The following is a 20,033-nucleotide window of genomic DNA, read 5'->3' as shown; positions in this document are numbered from 1 at the left end:
GTGCAGACCTGCAGTAACTACAGGGGAATTAAGTTGATCAGTCACACCATGAAGTTATGGGAAAGAGTAGTGGAAGCCAGGCTGAGAGAAGAGGTGACCATCTGTGAGCAACAGTATGGTTTCATGCCGAGGAAGAGCACCACAGATGCCTTATTTGCTTTGAGGATGTTGATGGAGAAGTATAGAGAACGACAGAAGGAGCTGCATTGTGTATTTGTGGATTTAGAGAAAGCGTACGACAGGGTGCCGAGAGAGGAGTTGTGGTATTGTATGAGGAAGTCAGGTGTGTCAGAGAAGTATGTGAGGGTGGTGCAGGACATGTATGAGGACAGTGTGACGGCAGTAAAGTGTGCAGTAGGTACGACAGACTGGTTCAGGGTGAAGGTTGGACTGCATCAAGGATCGGCCCTGAGCCCTTTCCTGTTTGCAGTGGTGATGGACAGGTTGACGGACGAGGTCAGACAGGAGTCTCCCTGGACTATGATGTTTGCAGATGATATTGTGATTTGTGGTGAGAGTAGAGAGCAGGTTGAGAAGAGCCTGGAGAGGTGGAGATATGCGCTGGAGAGAAAGGGAATGAAAGTCAGTAGGAGTAAGACAGAGTACATGTGTGTGAATGAGAGGGAGGGCAGTGGAGTGATGCGGTTGCAGGGAGAAGAGGTGGAGAAGGTGGAGGAGTTCAGGTACCTGGGGTCAACAGTGCAAAGTAATGGAGAGTGTGTTAGGGAAGTAAAGAAAAGAGTGCAGGCAGGGTGGAGTGGGTGGAGAAGAGTGACAGGAGTGATTTGTGATAGAAGAGTATCTGCAAGAATGAAAGGGAAAGTTTATAGGACTGTGGTGAGACCTGCGATGTTGTATGGATTAGAGACAGTGGCATTGAGTAAAAAACAGGAGGTGGAGCTGGAGGTAGCGGAGCTGAAGATGTTGAGGTTTTCGTTGGGAGTGACGAGGATGGACAAGATTAGAAATGAGTTTATTAGAGGGACAGCACATGTAGGATGTTTTGGTGACAAGGTGAGGGAGGCGAGATTGAGATGGTTTGGACATGTGCAGAGAAGGGACATGAATTATATTGGTAGAAAAATGCTGAAGATGGAGCCACCAGGTAGGAGGAAAAGAGGAAGGCCAAGGAGGAGGTTCATGGATGTGGTGAGGGAAGACATGCAGGTAGTTGGTGTAAAAGAGGCAGATATAGAGGACAGGGTGGTATGGAGACGGATGATCCGCTGTGGCGACCCCTAATGGGAGCAGCCGAAAGAAGAAGAAGAAGAAGAAGAGTAGTGGTTGTGTCTGTATTCATTTCAAAGCTCACAGTAGTAAAATCATCTCAGTTAGGACACAAGAGATGAAGTACTGTATGGTGTCAGTTATTTTGTAATCACTTTGCAAAGCAAATTAAAGCATGTCTGTATATATTTTCATTTCACAGCACTGCACTGGTAAAAGCTATAGACCTCCTATAGCTTTCTGCAAATCCAAGCTCTCACTCTCTTCACGTATCAGTTTTCTATTTATTACTTCATTTAAATCCTTTTCTTTTCAATTATCCTCAAATCTGTTGGTAAATGGAAATACACTCTCTGACTTGGAGGCTCAACCCAATCAAAAAGTAATATATTTCTCAGCAGAACACATTCCCTGCTCCAAGCAAGCAATCGATAAGTTTGTCATGTATGAAATGCAATGGAGACAGTTTAGTTGGAAACACTGCCACAGGCTACTTTACATTCTTAACCTGAAGACTGGTATAAATGTATGGCATAAAAACTTTAAAGCAGAATTGGACCACGGACATACCAATCATGTTAATTGTGTTTAGCATTTAATTTATCTGTAGACAGTTATAAAACAGATAATCAGGTACTTAATAATGTTTAGAGTCACTTTGTTTTGGAGAAAGCTATCATATCATCTGGCATGTTATCATAATTCTGTTACTATAAAACTATTCTATACTATACTATAAAATTCTAAAATACTCCCAATATTTTACAGTAGTTGCATTTTTTTTTACCCATTCTGTTGTAAACCACATTTCAAGACTCCATTAGTGCAGATGCAGGAAAAAGACAAATTTATACTACTCCTACTGAAAATAAATAATCTTTGTCATGCCAGTACAACCGAAAAAATTCAGTCCAAATGTGATGTATATAAAGTTACTTTTATTCACATAAAAGAATCTAGTTTCTTCTTCTTCTTCTTTCGGCTTCTCCCATTAGGGGTCATCACAGCAGATCATCCATTCCCATACCCCTCTGTCCTCTACATCTGCCTCTTTCAACCTAACTACATGTCTTCCTTCAACACATCCATAAACCGCCTCCTTGGACTTCCTGTTTTCCTTCTTCCTGGTGGCTCCATCCTCAGCATTTTTTTACCGCATGTCCCTCCTCTGAACATGTCCAAACCATCTCAATCTCGTCTCCCTCACCTTGTCTCCAAAACGTCCTACATGCGCTGTCTCTCTAATAAACTAATTTTTAATCCTGTCCATCGTCGTCACTCCCAACGAAAACCTCAACATCTTCAGCTCTGCTACCTCCAGCTCCACGTCCTGTCTTTTACTCAATGCCACTGTCTCTAAACCATACAACATTGCAGGTCGAACCACAGTCCTATAAACTTTCCCTTTCACTCTTGCAGATACCCTTCTATCACAAATCACTCCTGACACTCTTCTCCACCCTGCCTGCACTCTTTTCTTTACTTCTCTAACACACTCTCCATTACTTTGCACTGGCCTCCCTCTCATTCACACACATGTACTCTGTCTTACTCCTACTGACTTTCATTCCTCTTCTCTCCAGCACGTACCTCCACCGCTGTAGGCTCTCCTCAACCTGCTCCCTACTCTCACCACAAATAACAATATCATCTGCAAACATCATAGTCCATTGAGACTCCTGTATGACCTCGTCCGTCAACCAGTCCATCACCACTGCAAACAGGAAAGGGCTCCGAGCCGATCCCTGATGCAGTACAACCTTCACCTTGAACCAGTCTGTCGTTCCCACTGCACACTTTACTGCTGTCACACTGTCCTCATACATGTCCTGCACCACCCTCACGTACTTTTCTGACACACCTGACTTGCTCATACAGTACCATAACTCCCCTCTTGGCACCCTGTCGTACGATTTCTGAAAATCCACAAACACACAATGCAACTCCTCCTGACCTTCTCTATACTTCTCCATCAACATTCTCAAAGCAAATACTGCGTCTGTGGTGCTTTTCCTCGGCATGAAACCATACTGTTGCTCACAGATGGTCAACTCTTCTCTCAGCCTGGCTTCCACTATGCTTTCCCATAACTTCATGGTGTGATTGATCAACTTTATTCCCCTGTACTTATTGCAGGTCTGCACATCTCCCTTGTTCTTAAAGATCCATACCAGCTCCTCGGGCATCCTCTCACCTTCCAAAATCTTGTTAAACATTCTTGTCAAAAACCCCACTCCCATCTCACCCAAACATCTCCATGCTTCTACCGGTATGTCATCTGGTCCAACTGACTTCCCACTTTTTATCCTCTTAATTGCTGCTCTCACTTCCTCCTTACTAATCCTATCCACTTCCTGCTTCACCAACTCCACACCATCCAACCTTCTCTCTCTCATTTTCCTCGTTCATCAGCTGCTTAAAATACTCCCTCCATCTACTCAACACACTCTCCACTGACTAGTAAACACTTTCCATTTCCATCCTTTATTGCTCTAACTTGCAGCACATCCTTCCCAGCTCAGTCCCTCTGCCTGGCCAATTAGTACAAATCCTTTTCTCCTTCCTTAGTGTCCAACTTCTCATACGGCTTTTCATATGCCTTTTCCTTGGCTTTCGTCACATCCCTCTTTACCTGCGGCTGCATCACCTTGTACTCCTACGTCACCCTATGATCCTCCTTATTCTTAAAATAAGTGTTCACCATTGCCATTTCCATCCTTTTAGCAAAATCTACCACTATCTGCCCTTCCACATTCCTCTCATTAAAGTCGTCTTCCTCCTTTCCTTCTCCTCCTTCAGCCAACAATAGCCCAATTTCCACCAGTACCCTGTTGACTAACGATACCTGTGGCGGTCGTTGTTAACCCGGGCCTAGACCAATCCGGTATGAATTTCGCTTTTGTGATCTGCATATTTGATTTGGCACATGTTTTAGCTGCCCTTCCTAATGCAACCCTCCCCATTTACCCGGTCTTGGTATCGGCACTAAGAATGCGCTGGCTTGGGCATCCCTAATCGCTGGGTTAAAAAGAGTCTAGTTTGATTAGTTTTAAATCACCACCAGATATGAGACATTCTAAATATATGTTAGACTTTCTCTCTCTCTCTCTCTCTCTCTCTCTCTCTCTCTCTCTCTCTCTCTCTCTCTCTCTCTCTCTCTCTCTCTATATATATATATATATATATATATATATATATATATATATATATATATATATATATATATATATATATATTTCCTGTGGGCTCACCACCTGCAGGGGGGAACCATAAGGGACCAGTGCTGAGAGGATTGGGCAGCAGTCGAAGACCCGAATTATGGATAAGCGGGAGAAGATGAAATGAAATTATATATATATATATATATATATATATATATATATATATATATATATATATATATATATATATATATATATATATATATATATATATAATATAAGCTTATGCAGATACCTTCAGAAGATCTTTAAAAAATGATATGATAACTGTGATATGAAAAATTATAACTGTGACTTTAACTAAGTTTTAATATTTTACGCCAATGGAAGAGCACAATAGAAAATAGCCAGATTGGCTCATGCTGCTAGGAAGGATACTATATATATATTTCCTGTGGGCTCACCACCTGCAGGGGGGAACCATAAGGGACCAGTGCTGAGAGGATTGGGCAGCAGTCGAAGACCCGAATTATGGATAAGCGGGAGAAGATGAAATGAAATTATATATATATATATATATATATATATATATATATATATATATATATATATATATATATATATATATATATATATATATATATATATATAATATAAGCTTATGCAGATACCTTCAGAAGATCTTTAAAAAATGATATGATAACTGTGATATGAAAAATTATAACTGTGACTTTAACTAAGTTTTAATATTTTACGCCAATGGAAGAGCACAATAGAAAATAGCCAGATTGGCTCATGCTGCTAGGAAGGATACTGTAACTCATATAATCACTATTTAAAAATGTGGTGGAAAAAAAAGCAAAAACATGGTGGTGGATGATCTAAAGCAGATTACATCAAGTTACACTATAATCAGCCAAGCTATCATGGGTACAGACTTACAAAAATTGGACAGGTCTCTTTCCAGTATTCAAATGCCTGGTTTGCAGTGTCTCTCCTAATGATAGCCTCATATTTTTGTTCTTGGGTTCAGGAGTGGAATTTGATGTTCTTTTGCTATTGGAACTCATATACCCATGGTTGGAAATTGTGATTAGATCAATTGTTTGGTCATTTTGAATTAACAACTAGATGTTTATGGTCACAAGGGTGTATTTTTGGGTGTATTTCTAACTTTAAGTACTGTTGTGTCATCTGCATGATTGTATGCGCTATTGTCACATGACAGGTTAATTAGACGACTGGAAAAATTTGCCTATTTGTCTAGGTTATCCTAACAAAGTGTACATTGGCTCTATGTATTTTTTACCGTGAACCATATTGCTGTTTTTTTTCTAATGCCTTTATCAGTCAGTTTCTTTTTGCACATGGTCAGATCACCTCAAGTTCAGTTTTTGTCATTTGTATAACCTATTTTAAAAAAATACGCCTACATTTATAAGACTATGAAGTGTGAAATTGTTGGGGCTTTTTTGACGCTTTTAACATGGTGTGAAGCAGATTGTTTATATAACGCTGTTCTGCGCAGAGCTTTAATTCTATTTTAATTATACATAGCTAAAAAAAACAAAAAAAACAAGCAAACTTATTTTTTAACTCATTAAGCTTCATGTGTGGGCTTGTGATGTGATGAGACATAATTAGTATGTAGTAGTTTAAAAGCTTTCGCTTTAGTTGATTTAAAAAAAAAAAAGAAAAAAAAAGTGTTGTTTAGCTGGTTATCATGCTGTGGAATTCAGCATATTACAATAATACACCAAATGTGCTATCTGTTTGAACTGTATGTCATTATGCCTATACTCCTTATAGACAGAGGTGTAAAGAATACTTTAAAATTATACTTAAGTAAAGGTACTGCAAAACTGCAAACATTACTCCATTAAAATTTCAAAGTGACCAATTCCAATATGACTTGAGTAAAGGTTTTAGATTATCTAATTTGTATAGTACTTGAGTATTTGACTCATACAGTATTGAATGTAAGTTTAAGAATGCACTAGTCCTCAACACAAAGGCATATGATAGTGAAAAACCCAAAACAGTTGATTTGTGAGGTTTTATTTCCTAAAATACAAATCAAGATGTACACCTTAACACTGCATTAAGCAAGATCTACACAACAGCCTTTTTATCATGCCGGAATGAAAACAATAAAAGTAGTAAAACTATTTTTCAAAAAATTAACAAATAGAATTACGGTATCTTTCACTTAGTAGAAGAACCATTAGTATTTAATGAAAAAGTAAAATAAAAGTAAATCATTTTAGATGAAGAAAAAATTATATTCAGGGCTGAATGTGATTTGATGCAGCTCTCAGTTTTAGAGAGGGGCAAAATGTTCAGAATTTAGCTTTTTCTGGACTGAAAATGAGGGGCAGCACTGATAAAAAGTGCAAAATATAAGTGGTGAAATTTAATGGAATAAAAATACATCAATTGAATTGTAAATTTATTTGATTAGAGAATAAATGTTGCTTCTATTTTTTATACTCAGTAAAACTAGAAAGTTGGCAAAAAATTACTTAAGTAGAGTAACAAAGTACATTTACTTAAATACTTTAGACCACCTTTACGTCAACAATGCTTTGGGAACGTTAAATCATGTGTGTAATCAGTCCAACGAGCGTGACATCACCGGCGGGGTGATGTCACGACCAGGAAACTATAATAGCACATGCCATAGAGACAGCGCTAGCTTCTTTTTGTTCAGGAAGCACTCTGTGTGTGTATGTATCTCTTGGTAAGCAGAGACCATGTCATCCTTGTCATCATGTAACGTTCATGAGTCATGAGTGGCCGCTCAGCCCAAGGTCTATGGTAAGAAAACCATTTCTCGTGGCACATCAACTGCCTGGAGATGCTGGCAGTGCTTCTCGCATTGAAGCATTTCCTCTCAGACCTAAGGGGCCATCATGTGCTGGTCCAAATAGACAACACATTGGTGATCTCCTACATCAACCAAGGTGGCATGACAGATCCTTCTTTGGGCCCAAAGGAAGCTGCTCTCACTGAGAGCATTATACATCCCGAAGCCATTGAATCAAGGAGCAGACGCACTTTGGAGGCAAGGGCCAAAGCCTGGGGAATAGAGGCTCCACCCAGAAGTGGTGGAACAAATATGGAGAAGATTTTACATAGCACAAGTGGACCTGTTTGCAACTCAAGAGACGTTTCACTGTCCCCTCTAGTTCTTGCTTACTCACCCAGCCTCTCTTTGGCTGGACACCATAGTACAGGCTTGCCCAAGGCTCCAAGGTGCCCTCAGCTGTCCCACGACCAGTCGTGCTTCAGGCATTCTATCTGCCTCCTTTTCAGGCCCCCGACCACTGGACATATACGTCCACAAAACTGCCGTTTGGAGAAAGTCTCACTAGCTGTTTGTCTGCTAAAAGGGTTTTCCTGCCAATATGCAGACTCTCAATAGGTGGATTGTGATTTAATTGTGATGCACCCTAGAATCAGTGATTTGATATTACAGTATAAGGCTTAGCAGATCTTATGTTTTTGGCCACTATAAATAGACTTCCTGGTGTCCATTCTTAAACACTTCCATTCCTGCATACTTATGCGTTTATTTAAATACGTTTTTCTGAAAGATCTTTTCACGTCTTTGCGATGTAAAACACTTGGAGTGAAGATAATCACAGCAGTGGCTTATTTTCTTTCTTTCTGTAAGCCCTATTTTGACTGCTCGCTCCGTCACTCGCTTTGTTAGTAATGGGAATAAATCCCTTTTTAGAACAAATTCTGCAGTTAATGACAAGCAAGCCACACACCTTGATGCATCTATCAGTCATGTCTACTTACCAAAAGAATTCAATTCCCAGGATTTGACTTTGATTTGGGTTTTTTTACCACACTTTTTCTGTGGATGGCACAGATGCACTAATATGCCTTGACAGTTTTCTCTATCCTTCCCACCTCTGCCTTTTTTCAGAGGATGGGAGAAGGTGAGTCAACCAGGCGTGAACAAGGCCAAGAGAACCAAGGCCTGAGAATGGCAGTGAGGCACTTTTAATCTAGTTTGTTTCGCTCCCTTTGTCCTGTCCCTTCTAAAAAAACTGGTCTGTTTACTGAGTCCTGTCTGCCCAAAGCAAAAGCAGAAGTGTGGTATATATGTGTCCCAATCAGAAAAATAACAATGGCCTGTCTAAAGGTGTCAGTCATTTAATATTCAGGTTTAGGTACTCTGCAATTATTACACACTGTCCATCAAAAGTTTGGCAGCAACCTCGAGAGTTATTTGACTTTTTTTTTTAAACAACCTCAAACACACCTCAAATCCTGTCAAAAATAGAATGGCCTTGTCACCTGACCTAGACCTGGTCATGCTGTTTGGGGAAAAGTCATAATAAAATGTCCAACCAGCCCTAAGGAGAACCACAGGGCAGCTCTGAGTGTTGAGGAAAAAACTTTCCCATTATAGCTTTTTATACAGATTTATACATTTAAATTTATTATTTTTTTTTTTTTTCAATTTCAATGTTATTAAACACAAAAACCTATGATGTACGTGCTTTTGAAAGGTGGTGAAGCATGCAGTTGTAATCTTTTTTATTTTTTTAATTACCTGATATATATTTTGCCAACTTCTTTTGTATATTTGTGTGGAAAATTCAAAATCGTGTCAGATTTTAAGATTTAATTGTTCCTCCAAAGTGATATTGACCTGAACACACTAGCAGGTTAAGACTTTATGCTTTACATTTCTATCACTTTTGTTCTCAGAACTTACATTTGCTTGGGTCTTCAATGAGTACCCAAACTTTGTCCAGCAAGACAGCAGACTCTTTGTGTCCCAGGAGACCGGAAACCTGTATATTGCAAAGGTGGTACTGTCTGACGTAGGCAACTATACGTGTGTCGTCAACAACAGCATCACCAAGGATAAAGTGCTGAGTTCACCCACTCCTCTAGTGCTGAGAAACGATGGTAAGATCTGTCTACAATCCAGTCAATCCATTTGAATAGGATACAATCTAAGATTTTAAAGGAAGATGCCTTTTCAAAAAGGTCTTTTTTTAAAGGTTGCTTGAAAGATGTTTTTTTTTCTAAATGCCAGGCCTTTGAAGGCTGAACTGTTGCCTTTTAGGGAAGCTAACATCTAGTACTGACAATGACACACAGAGGCCACATTTCCATTTAAGATGGTTGCTAGTTTATAGCATGAATTAACTAAATCTTTCATAGTCCATTTGGGTGTTTCTATTTGTTTATTTATTTTCTCTGGACTCACTTTGCCGGCACTATCTTTCTAATTGTCCTCTTGTTGTTTGAACAAGAGGAATATAAAGAGCATATGTCATAAATCATTGACATATGACACAGTATGTATGTGTTTGTGTGTTGTTTGCCCATCACAGGTGCAATGGGAGAATACGAGCCCAAAATAGAAGTTAATTTTCCAGACACTGTGCCTGCTGCGAAAGGATCGTCTGTGAAACTAGAGTGCTTTGCCCTGGGGAAGTGAGTTTGAGTGTGTGTGTGTGTGTGTGTGTGTGTGTGTGTGTGTGTGTGTGTGTGTGTGTGTGTGTGTGTGTGTGTGAGTGAGAGAGAAAGAGAAAGAGAGAGTGTGTGTGTGTGTGAGTTATCTACTAGTAATGTTAATCTGGAGCTCACATCCCTATCTGGATAACATGTACTTTTAGCCCTTATTTATACACTGCTGCAGGAGCTTTGAAATTCAAGATCATTCCTTTAGGTCTTTTTCTAAATAAATTAGCCATCTGTGAGGAGGATTTTCATATTTATTTTTTTTTTACAGGATGATTCTTGTGTTAATGGCTGCTTTTTTCACAGCACACTAACAGAAAAGATTTACCTCTCAAATAGTGCAGAAAATTTGCCGGATGCATCTTCTTTGGAAACAAGGGGCTCATTTAGCTCGATAAAAAGCATATTTTCAAAGAAGAAGGGATTACAGTCTTTGGGAGAATAAATAGCAATATCTTAACAGTCATAAGTTTTAAACAAGATCGATTTGAAGCAGAATCTGTAAGAGTGGACACAATCTTCAAAGACAACAATTGGGAATTTAAACATGTGAACCACTTGAGACACACCAGCAGGTTCCTATCTGTAAACAGTTTTAAACAAATTTGTTCTTTTTGTCTCTCTCACAGCCCAGTTCCTAAAATCAGCTGGAGAAGAACCAATGATGTACCATTTCCAAGTAAAGTCAAGCTAAGTAACTCCAATGCTATTCTGGAAATACCCAGATTCCAGCAGGAAGACACAGGAACATATGAGTGTGTGGCAGAGAACAGTCGAGGAAAGAATGCAGCAAAAGGTCGTCTCTCTTTTCATGGTAAAGAATTGTTGTAACTTGAAGAAAAGAGTTTATGAGTAACAATACATTTACCATGTTTTGTGTTTAGGAAATCATGCGTACTCAAGCAGGGGGGCAACTGCAGTGCTGTGTTTAATAAGCCATTCTCCACTTGGATGACATTTGCATTTGAGTTATTTAGTATTTTTTGCTCAAGGTTTCTTTTAGCCTTAAGCCAAAAAAAGTAGGCAGAAAAAAACTTTTCTTTTGGCTTTTTTGTCGCTTTTTCCTACTCATGCACAATGGCATGTTATGACAAGCTTCCACTTGCATTATGATGCATAGGTCTGAATGTGATGAGTGTTACCCCTACAGAGCCATCTGGGTTATAACTTAGAGCAAGGTCATGTCATATCAAGTCTGTCAAATGACTTCAAGACTCAATTACTAGCTATGATGTTGCATGACACACATGATGCAGTTGTAATGATGCTGTCATGGATTAAGACATCAATGACATGTCCTTCTAAATCTTTAGACTTAGCATTAGCAACAACGTAGCACAATACTCAAGGGGGAAAAGTGACTGCATCTTTGCCTATTCTTAATAACATCTAATAACCTCTATTAGTCTAATTGCTTAACTTACACCAACTAATAACTAACTGTTAATCTATTTGGATGTCATACACCCAGAGAAAGTGCAAGTCTGACATGTATTTTGTCTATTTACTGCTTCCAAAGTGAGATGCTAATAAGAAGAAATCATAAGGGAATTTTGGGGCTTATTCAGGTTCTTCAAAATAGGAGATTATTTTTAAAATGCAATTATACCTCCAGCATTAATTGAACTCACAGTCGGTACACAGGCACCGCAGGGCGTCTGCCAGGCACCCGGATAATAAGGCTGCAGAACGAGGTCAGAGGATTTATTTGTGTGCTGAAAGGACAGAGCGTGCCTTTGGTCTGATAGAATTGTCATTCTGTCTGGAGAGGGGGGGGATTTCATTTCAATAGCCCAATTCATAGCCATTATGCTTCTGTGAAATGAGCAGCTATTGTGGGATTTTTTATTTTTTATTATTATTATTATTTCGATTCCAATCCCACACTGCTGGAAAATATCCATTCGGAAGTGAAAACTCCGTAGCATTGAATGGTGAAGAAAGAGACCACCTAGGGGGAAGTCCTTGTTTTCTTTTATTGGGGCTTTTATGCAGATAATGTTTTTTTCCCCTTACTGTATAGCATGGGACTGCAGTAAAAAGTCATAGGTTTGAAAATTTTCTTGAGAAAAATGACAGAGAAAATAAAGGACCTCTAATTGTGAGTGAATATTCAGAACTGAATTCATACTATTCACATGGTCAAAATTAATTAAAGACTCCAGTTTGAGGCGGAAAAAAGCAAATGAATGTATATATTCACTTTTGGGTGAAAGCTGTTAATGCTCTTAATAACAAGTTTGCTGATCAGGAAATTAGCAAAAACATTTTATAATGTCTCTTGCTGTCTTATCAATCTTGGTCCCATGTCATCAGCCACTTTATGTGCTGTATTAGGTATGGCAGCTAAACAAATACCGAATAATCTTTCAAGAAAAACTAAATATTTTTGGAATGATTTTGTTCATCCAGACATGTATTTACTTTTGAGTGTTAATTTTACATTAAATATCAAACATCATAAGTTTACCTTTGTGTATGAGAAGACTGAATACGTGAATTTCTCTGTTTCTAGTTTGTCAGTCCCAAAAAGCAGCAAAAATGACTGTGGAAATGGTGACACAGGGGCTCTCAGGAGTGCATTTGTGTAATTCTTGCCTGATTTGTTGTAAATATTTTGCCAAGACCCATTAGTTTTTCACCAACCTGCATTTGTCTCTTTGCAGCCAAGCCTCATTGGCTGCAGACCATGACGGCCACAGCCTTGTCCATCGAGGAGAACTTATTTTGGGAGTGCAAAGCCAATGGGAAGCCCAAACCCTCTTACAACTGGCTGAAAAATGGAGAAACGCTTATGTCTGAGGTACAGTGCATCTGCTAAGGGGAAAGCAAACTATGAGTTTAATTCTCAATGTTTTCAAGGTCAGCAGAAACAACTGGTTTCATAATTGCAAAAATTCCATGGCCCACGTAAAAAAAAAGAATGAAAAATGACTGCTGTGAGAAAAGCAATGAAACAAAATGGGATAAATGAACTAAGAGAAACATAATGGGAAATAGCTATTAGGAGAATCTGATGTCCAGCGATCATTCAGAGTGTCTAGACTACTTTCCTAATAGCTCATACATTTATTTATGTCAACTTTATTATTGCACACATCAATTCTCGTATTCAATAATGGATCCAAAAGTCTTTCCTTAGAGCTGTGGGGATGAGGAGGGGAATGCACCATGGATGGTGTATGTACATCACGCACATCCATTTATACTGTCATTCATTCCCAGGGCAATTTAGTATAGTCAGGCTACATACAGTAGGAGAAAGTTTCAGGTCAGAGGCTCCTGAAGATATAGTAAGAACACGTTAAGCCCTGCACTAATGATAACCTTAACTCAGTAAAAAATTGGAACATTAAGCTATTTTTTATTGATTTGTTCCAAGATTTTACTTGAAACATATGATATATTGTATGAATGAACACAAGCATATTTATTTTCACTCTAGTCACACAGACTACTGTATTTTTCACAAATATCTATTACTAAATGTTATAAAATGTTTTGGGTTCTTGGTTTTTTTTTTTTTTGGTTCCCATGAGCCTTTATCATAATGTAAAGATGGTGACAAACTAACAGTATTTGTCCTGTATTTGGACTGGGTCTGTATATATTTGTATTTTAGTCTGTATTTAAACTGGGAATTACCTAAATGTTTATCCTCTATCTTACTCCATGTCTCTCTTTCTCGCTCTCTCTCTCTCTCTCTCTCTCTCTCTCTCTCTCTCTCTCTCTCTCTCTCTCTCTCTCTTTTTTTCTCTCTCTCTCTCTCTCTCTCTCTCTCTCTCTCTCTCTCTCTCTCCCCTCTCTCTCTCTCTCTCTTTCTCTTTCTGTCTTTCTCTTTCTTTCATGCTTGTATTGTGCTGACCCCTAGTTTTTACAATGCCTAATGGGCTTAAAGCTCAGCCCTGCCATTAGCCTCTCCTGTAGTTCGATACTTTTTTGACCAATCCCTATCACTTTCTGACCGATCGCTCATAGTAAGATGAATTGCTTATAAGTGGGCCACAGCTATTGTCAACACTGCTTTTCAGTCCTTCAAAGCTGAGTGTCAGCATTTTTTGTTCCCCCTAGGCCCCCACGTCCACCTTGAATCCAACATGGCTCTATACACCAAAATCAAGCTTAGGCTATAGTCTAAATATCTATATAAGATTTGAGTGGAAATATAATTGGAGAGTATCTCACTTAATTTTTTCTCTATATTTTTCTTTTGAAGTCAGCAGCAATAACTACACCCAGTTTTGTTACAAACATTTTTTAATACTTAAACAGAAGAATCTTTGAGTATTTTATTTTTTAACCATTAACCTAATTCATATTGATACTGATGCTGTTCTTCAGTATTATACTGTTTGTAGACAACATATGACATACATGTACACTTTTTATGTGTGCATTTGTTCATGTGTGTTCCCTACAGGGCCGGGTGCTCATAGAAAACGGCGCTCTCAGCATCTCCTCACTGACCCTGTCTGATGGAGGAATGTATCAGTGTGTGGCAGAGAACAAGCACGGCATCATTTATGCCAGCGCTGAACTTTTGGTGCTAGGTAAGTTCCGGTCTGCTAAAAGAAATTACACTAAATCTCACTGTATTGAAATACTAACTAAATTGTAATTGATAGTGATTAAGCATGTCATTGTATTATCGGTATCTAAAACATGCTTTGTTTTCATTTGGATTTTAATTCAAATATTTATTAGATTTCAGTCACATTCAGGATCTCTGTGATCTATTAGTTTTGAAAGGCTTTGTAAGATCCTTATCAAATTTCCAGGGATATATCTTAACTTATACCAGATTACCTTATATCTTATACCTCAGTTTCAAAAACTGCTACAAGTTTGTTACTGGCTAGCATGCTGCTGGAGAAATCAGAAAAATAAATTTAATTTTTGTTTTTTTTTGTTGACAAATATTAACTTTAATACCCACAAATCTTTTCACCGACTCACAATATTTTATTTCCTGCATCTAATCTACATTTCTCCAATACACGCCACAACATACCAAACTGACGCTCAAGTCTTCAGTAACGTTATCCGAGTGTTTCCTTTCCAACATCACTTTTTGCCTCCTATTGATTTGGTCTCTTTGACCAGCTTTGTGCAGTATTTTTTTTTCTTTCTGGAGTTCTTGTGCGTAAATCATTGAATATCGATCACCGCATTTTCCAGTGCAGCTGAATCCTAAATTGCATGTTATGATGACTGATACAAGACAGCTAGGTCATCGCTCAAGTACAACAAAGATGCAGGAGAAGCTTCTGTAAGTCAGTGGCTTCGTTTATGTTAAATCTTTGAATTTCTAGAAGACAGAGATCCCGTTTTTGCCGGAGGCTGTTGGATATTAATTTGCTGCTTTAAACTGTTTTTATTTTATTCTCCCAACATGGCAATAAGCATTTTCTGCAGTTTGAAGTCTCTTTTTCCTGTGCAGCGTCACCACCCAGTTTTTCTGAGAGTCCCCTGAGGAGCGTGTTAAAAGTTCTTGCTGGAAGTGAAGTGACTTTGGACTGCAGACCGCAAGCTTCACCCAAAGCCATCAGCTTGTGGAAGAGAGGGAGTGAGATGATCCAGAAAAATGAAAGGTAAACTATAAGGGGTAAAAGAAAAGGCTTCCAAATGGCAGCGGAACCACGTCACCCTATCATCTGGAGATTGCCTGTTTGAATCCCAAAGATGCCACAGCCATCTGTGAACAGGAGTCAAGGGAGCATAATTGGCTATGCTCTCTGGCTGTGAGAGATGGCATACTCTCACTCTCATACTCTCAGTGGCAACTGCCTACCTTTTAAATTAATATTGCACCACGTTGCCGCATGACCAGCAGTTTGAAAAAGAAATTTCCTTGCCTTACATTACTTTTGTCTATTATCTTATATCTATATATTTGCGATGCTTATTTTCCAATAAATAGAAGAAAATAACCAAAAGTAATATGCAAAAAGCAAATGTGTGTACATATGTGTACAGTATTATAGTGTATTTAATGACTAGCTATTGCCATTTCTTTTAGATTCTCTGTCTTCCCCAATGGAACATTAAAGATTGCCAATGTGACTAAGCAAGATGGGGGCATTTACACGTGCATTGCCAGGAACCAGTTTGGCAGTGCAAGTACTGCAGGGCGCCTGCTGATCACGGGTGAGTCGTTCCCAAATGTCACGCTTTTCACAATAGTTACTGTTTTTTTAAGTTTGTGATTTGAAATATATATATATAAAAAAAAAAGAATTGTTGTTGTTGGCTTTGTTAATCTCCTGGTGACAGTTACTCATTCTTCATTATTTATGCATGGGTGGTGTCCTTTTCTTGTTTTTCAAGTGGCATGTTCAGAGGGATGCGAGGCTGCCTGTTTTCCATTATAATCCACTTAATGAGAAAGTCTCCTCGGTTGCAGTAAAAAGTATGAGAGCTAGTGATAAGGGATGGCTTATATTACTGATATTTCCGATATTGTAAAAAAATAACAAAAAAAACTTCTATCCACTTGTGTCTGCCTACAGACTATGTAGTCATTCATATCCTGCTTATCAAATTTTAGCAGACGTTATCTAACATTTGCAATCTCCTTGTTTCTCTGTTTTTAGGGGGGGTGTTGGGCGGATGATTATTATTATTTTTTTTTTTTTTTCTAATAAGCTTGACAAAGATTTCCGTTTACTCTGCTTACACAGCGATAAGTCGAGAAAGGGAATATTATAGTTCCCATTTGAGAGCCAAATTTTCTACCAAACACTGAGTTGAGACTTGCTTTGGTAATAAATACAAATAAAACAAATTTCTCTTAGTGTGAACGAGCGTGTGGCTTGTCAGTGTGTACTCTGACACTCTACTCTACTGTACTCTAGAATTTCTTGCATAGGCTTAATACTTACCAACACGTGCTTCAATCTACAGGCTTATAGTTTATGTAATGGTGTATGCACAAATGTTTTTACTGTATTTAATATTTTTTTGAGGTGAGCACATGCTAATTTAGACATTCAGTTCGTCCATAATTAGACCTTTTTTTGCTTGCTAGCTACATTTATTTTGTAGCTCAAGGGCAACTAGCTAAAGAATTAAAACACAATGCATGTCTTGGCTGAATGACTACTAAGGGTGTGAATTTCATTTTCGGTTGAACTGTGCATGTAGGGTCACAGCACACTCATATTCGTAGAGAGGCTGAGTAATGTTCAAATCCCAGACTGTTTCCTTTCTATATGCACCCCTAATAGCACTATAATTGTGCCATTAATGTCATATTGATTGGTGTGCTTATTAACTGCTAATCTGCTATTTCCTTATTAAACTGCATGGTGGATCAAGTGTATATTTTATTTATTTAATTTTTTACTTCATTTCGTCTATTGAGTTGAATATGCAGTTAATTGGAGGTTTTGTTGTTCAAGTAAAAAGAAACAACCATCGTATGTTGGTGTGTATGTGGGTATAAACTAACCCTGTTCTTGACTATTTAGTTAGGTCAAAGGCTTCAGTTGCCACCCTTTATTTCAGATTTTTTCTTTTATATGCACCAGAAACTTACCATACTTACCATTACTATAATTTAATCAGCATGACCTTCCCCTCTAAAAATTTCCACAGTCCACTGCTTTCCAAACACTTGAGTCACCCCAATCAATGCAATCTCCTCTATTAAACCCCACTTAAAACTGTTTGCAATTATAGACCAGTTTAATCATTAAAATTCATAAATACAAAATTCATGTAAATAAATAAATATATAAATAATCCGCCCAAGCTGCATGGGTAAATAAGACAAGTAGTACATGTGAAGTGGCTTTCTGCTACAGTAATCTCACATATTTTACCTGTCTGATTTAGTTGATCTAATCGCTAAATCCCTGCACTTCAACACAAATAAAGCTTATCGAGTACTCCATGCACAATCTAGAATTTCCATTTTGTCTTTGTTTATTAAGTGGAGTATCTGTTAATTTGGATGATGCAGAATCGTTTTGCTGCTTTAAAGCTCCAGGGTTTTAAAGGTTTTAAACACCTTACTTTTGTTTCTCGAAGCAACCTATAGTACGAGCAAACGGAGATATAAACAACCTCGCTCGCAAAATTTTACCCTGTTTCACGAGCAAATTTTGAAGGCATGAGCAAACCCACGCTGCCGGTTCCCCGTTTTCGCCGGACGGTCGCATGAGTCACTTAGTTGATGACGTATCACTTGGTCGCTCTCGTTGTTCAGTGCAGCAAAAACGTAACTTTTTTTAGTGTTATATTGTCATTTTACTAGAAATCTTGAAAAATGTCTCCCAAGAAAATTAGTGATGGTGCTGTGAAAACGAAAGTAAATAGAATTACCATGGAAACCGAGGAGGTTATGAGCGTGATGTGCGTCTCACACTCGCAATCAACCACTATCACATGAGTAGGTGTTAAATTATGTTTACATTATGGTAATTTGCGGTGATTTTGTTTGTTAAAATAGGCTACAAATACTTTTTAAGTGCAGAAATAAGCGATCGAATGAGATCTCGGAACGGATTAAATCACTTTTAAATTCATTCTTATGGGGAAAATTAGTTCGAACGTACGAGCAAATGGACCTACGAGCAATTTTTAAGAACGAATTATGCTCGTACAACGGTATTTTACTGAACACATTTACTAATTAGCTGTGGCATGTATTCTTTACTTTTTACTTATTTGTGGATTTTGCTTAATATATTTAGATCGACATATTTGTTCACCACTGTATTCCCCGCTGGATTCATACTTTTTTAGTGTCTTTTTTTAGCCATACATAGAGATTAACGATGCACAGACACTGCCTGAATTAATGAAAGATTTGTGTGTACCAAAATTGAAGAATAAACATCTCTGTCTTTTCCAAATCTAGATTTTGCTATAAGTTTTTTTTTTATTATTAATCTTAATACTTTTCTTAAGCTATATTAATCTTTATATTAAATGCCCCTCATGTTAAAATCTGAACACTGCTGTCAGCACACATTTTAATGCATGCTGTGTAATAGTGCAGAGTCCCAATTTTGTTTTGCATATTTTGTCATAGTGTATATATGAAAATATCATGCTGGTAGTAAGAGTTGTATAAAGCTGTTTAGATGATTGTGTTGTGCTGTGCAGAGCCGAGCAGGATCACACAAGGGCCCAGCAGCATGGAGATTATGGTGGGCGAGAGCATCGTGTTGCCCTGCCAGGTAACCGTGGATCCGGCGCTGGACGTGAGCTTCTCCTGGGCCTTTAATGGCCAGCTTATCGACTTCGAGCATGACTCGGAGCACTTTGAGAGAGTCGGCGGAGTGAGTAAAAATCAACACTCTTTCCTGGCAGATAGTACTGTGTTATTCTGCCCAGTATCAACAGTTTGGCTAACTGCACCACTTTGTTTGAGATTCCTGAAATGTCATTTTATGTAATGTGCATGGAAATTAATTTCTTAAACAACTAAGTAGATATTTTTATCTTTGGTAGTTCATGTAATGCAGGGCTGTCTAATCTTATCTGCGAGAGAGACGCTGTGTGTTCAAGTTCTTTTTTCCAAGTGAGCAAACCGATTCCTCCTCTTTAATCAGTTCATCTTGGCTTTACTAGACTTTCAAGGGTGGCTTCGGGTGGGGTGGAATGAAAAGCTGCACCCACACCAGCTGGATAAGATAATAAAAAAATATATTTTTTCTGGATACGGTCATAAAAAGTAATATTTTCGGTTTAAGGTAATAAAAAAATAATACTTTCTGGATAAGGTAATAAAAAATAATATTTTTGAAATAAAGTAATAAAAAATTATATTTTGGGGATAAGATATATATTTTGGATAAGGTAATAAAAAGTACTTTTTCTTCTGGATAAGATAATAAAAAATAATATTTTGTAAATGAGATAATAGAAAGTAATATTTCACCCAATTATGTCAACACAGGTAACAGTGAATAATATTTCACAACAATTAGTGTTCCCCCATTTCTATACTGCATACTTCCACCTACAAGAAATTATTTGTTTTTAGTACTGTTTCAGGTTAGTATTTGTGTTGAACATAAACACATTCGGATGTTACATCCGAGATTTTCCTGTATAATGTATCACACCGTCACATGCAAAAAGCCCTCTTATTATTCCTCTCCCTGAACATGAACATTGCAGATGGTTTCACTTCACTTGTTC

At 38.1% G+C, this 20,033-nt stretch overlaps 1 protein-coding gene across 3 annotated transcripts in view; it reads left to right on the top strand.

The window, feature by feature from the left end:
- cntn3b (contactin 3b) overlaps positions 1–20,033 on the top strand; it is an 87,052-nt gene that overhangs the window by 40,458 nt on the left and 26,561 nt on the right. For all 3 annotated transcript variants that reach the window (XM_083532002.1, XM_083532001.1, XM_083532000.1), the window contains 8 exons: positions 9,117–9,320; positions 9,752–9,854; positions 10,511–10,695; positions 12,548–12,684; positions 14,302–14,431; positions 15,322–15,472; positions 15,901–16,028; positions 18,993–19,168. In XM_083532002.1, coding sequence (XP_083388128.1) covers positions 9,117–9,320; positions 9,752–9,854; positions 10,511–10,695; positions 12,548–12,684; positions 14,302–14,431; positions 15,322–15,472; positions 15,901–16,028; positions 18,993–19,168 — 1,214 coding nt within the window. The remainder of the gene's footprint in view (positions 1–9,116; positions 9,321–9,751; positions 9,855–10,510; positions 10,696–12,547; positions 12,685–14,301; positions 14,432–15,321; positions 15,473–15,900; positions 16,029–18,992; positions 19,169–20,033) is intronic.

This window comes from Silurus aristotelis, assembly GCF_946808225.1.
Source record: "Silurus aristotelis genome assembly, chromosome: 2".
NCBI classification, from domain to species: Eukaryota; Metazoa; Chordata; class Actinopteri; order Siluriformes; family Siluridae; genus Silurus; species Silurus aristotelis.
This window is presented reverse-complemented; position numbering and strand designations above follow the sequence as displayed.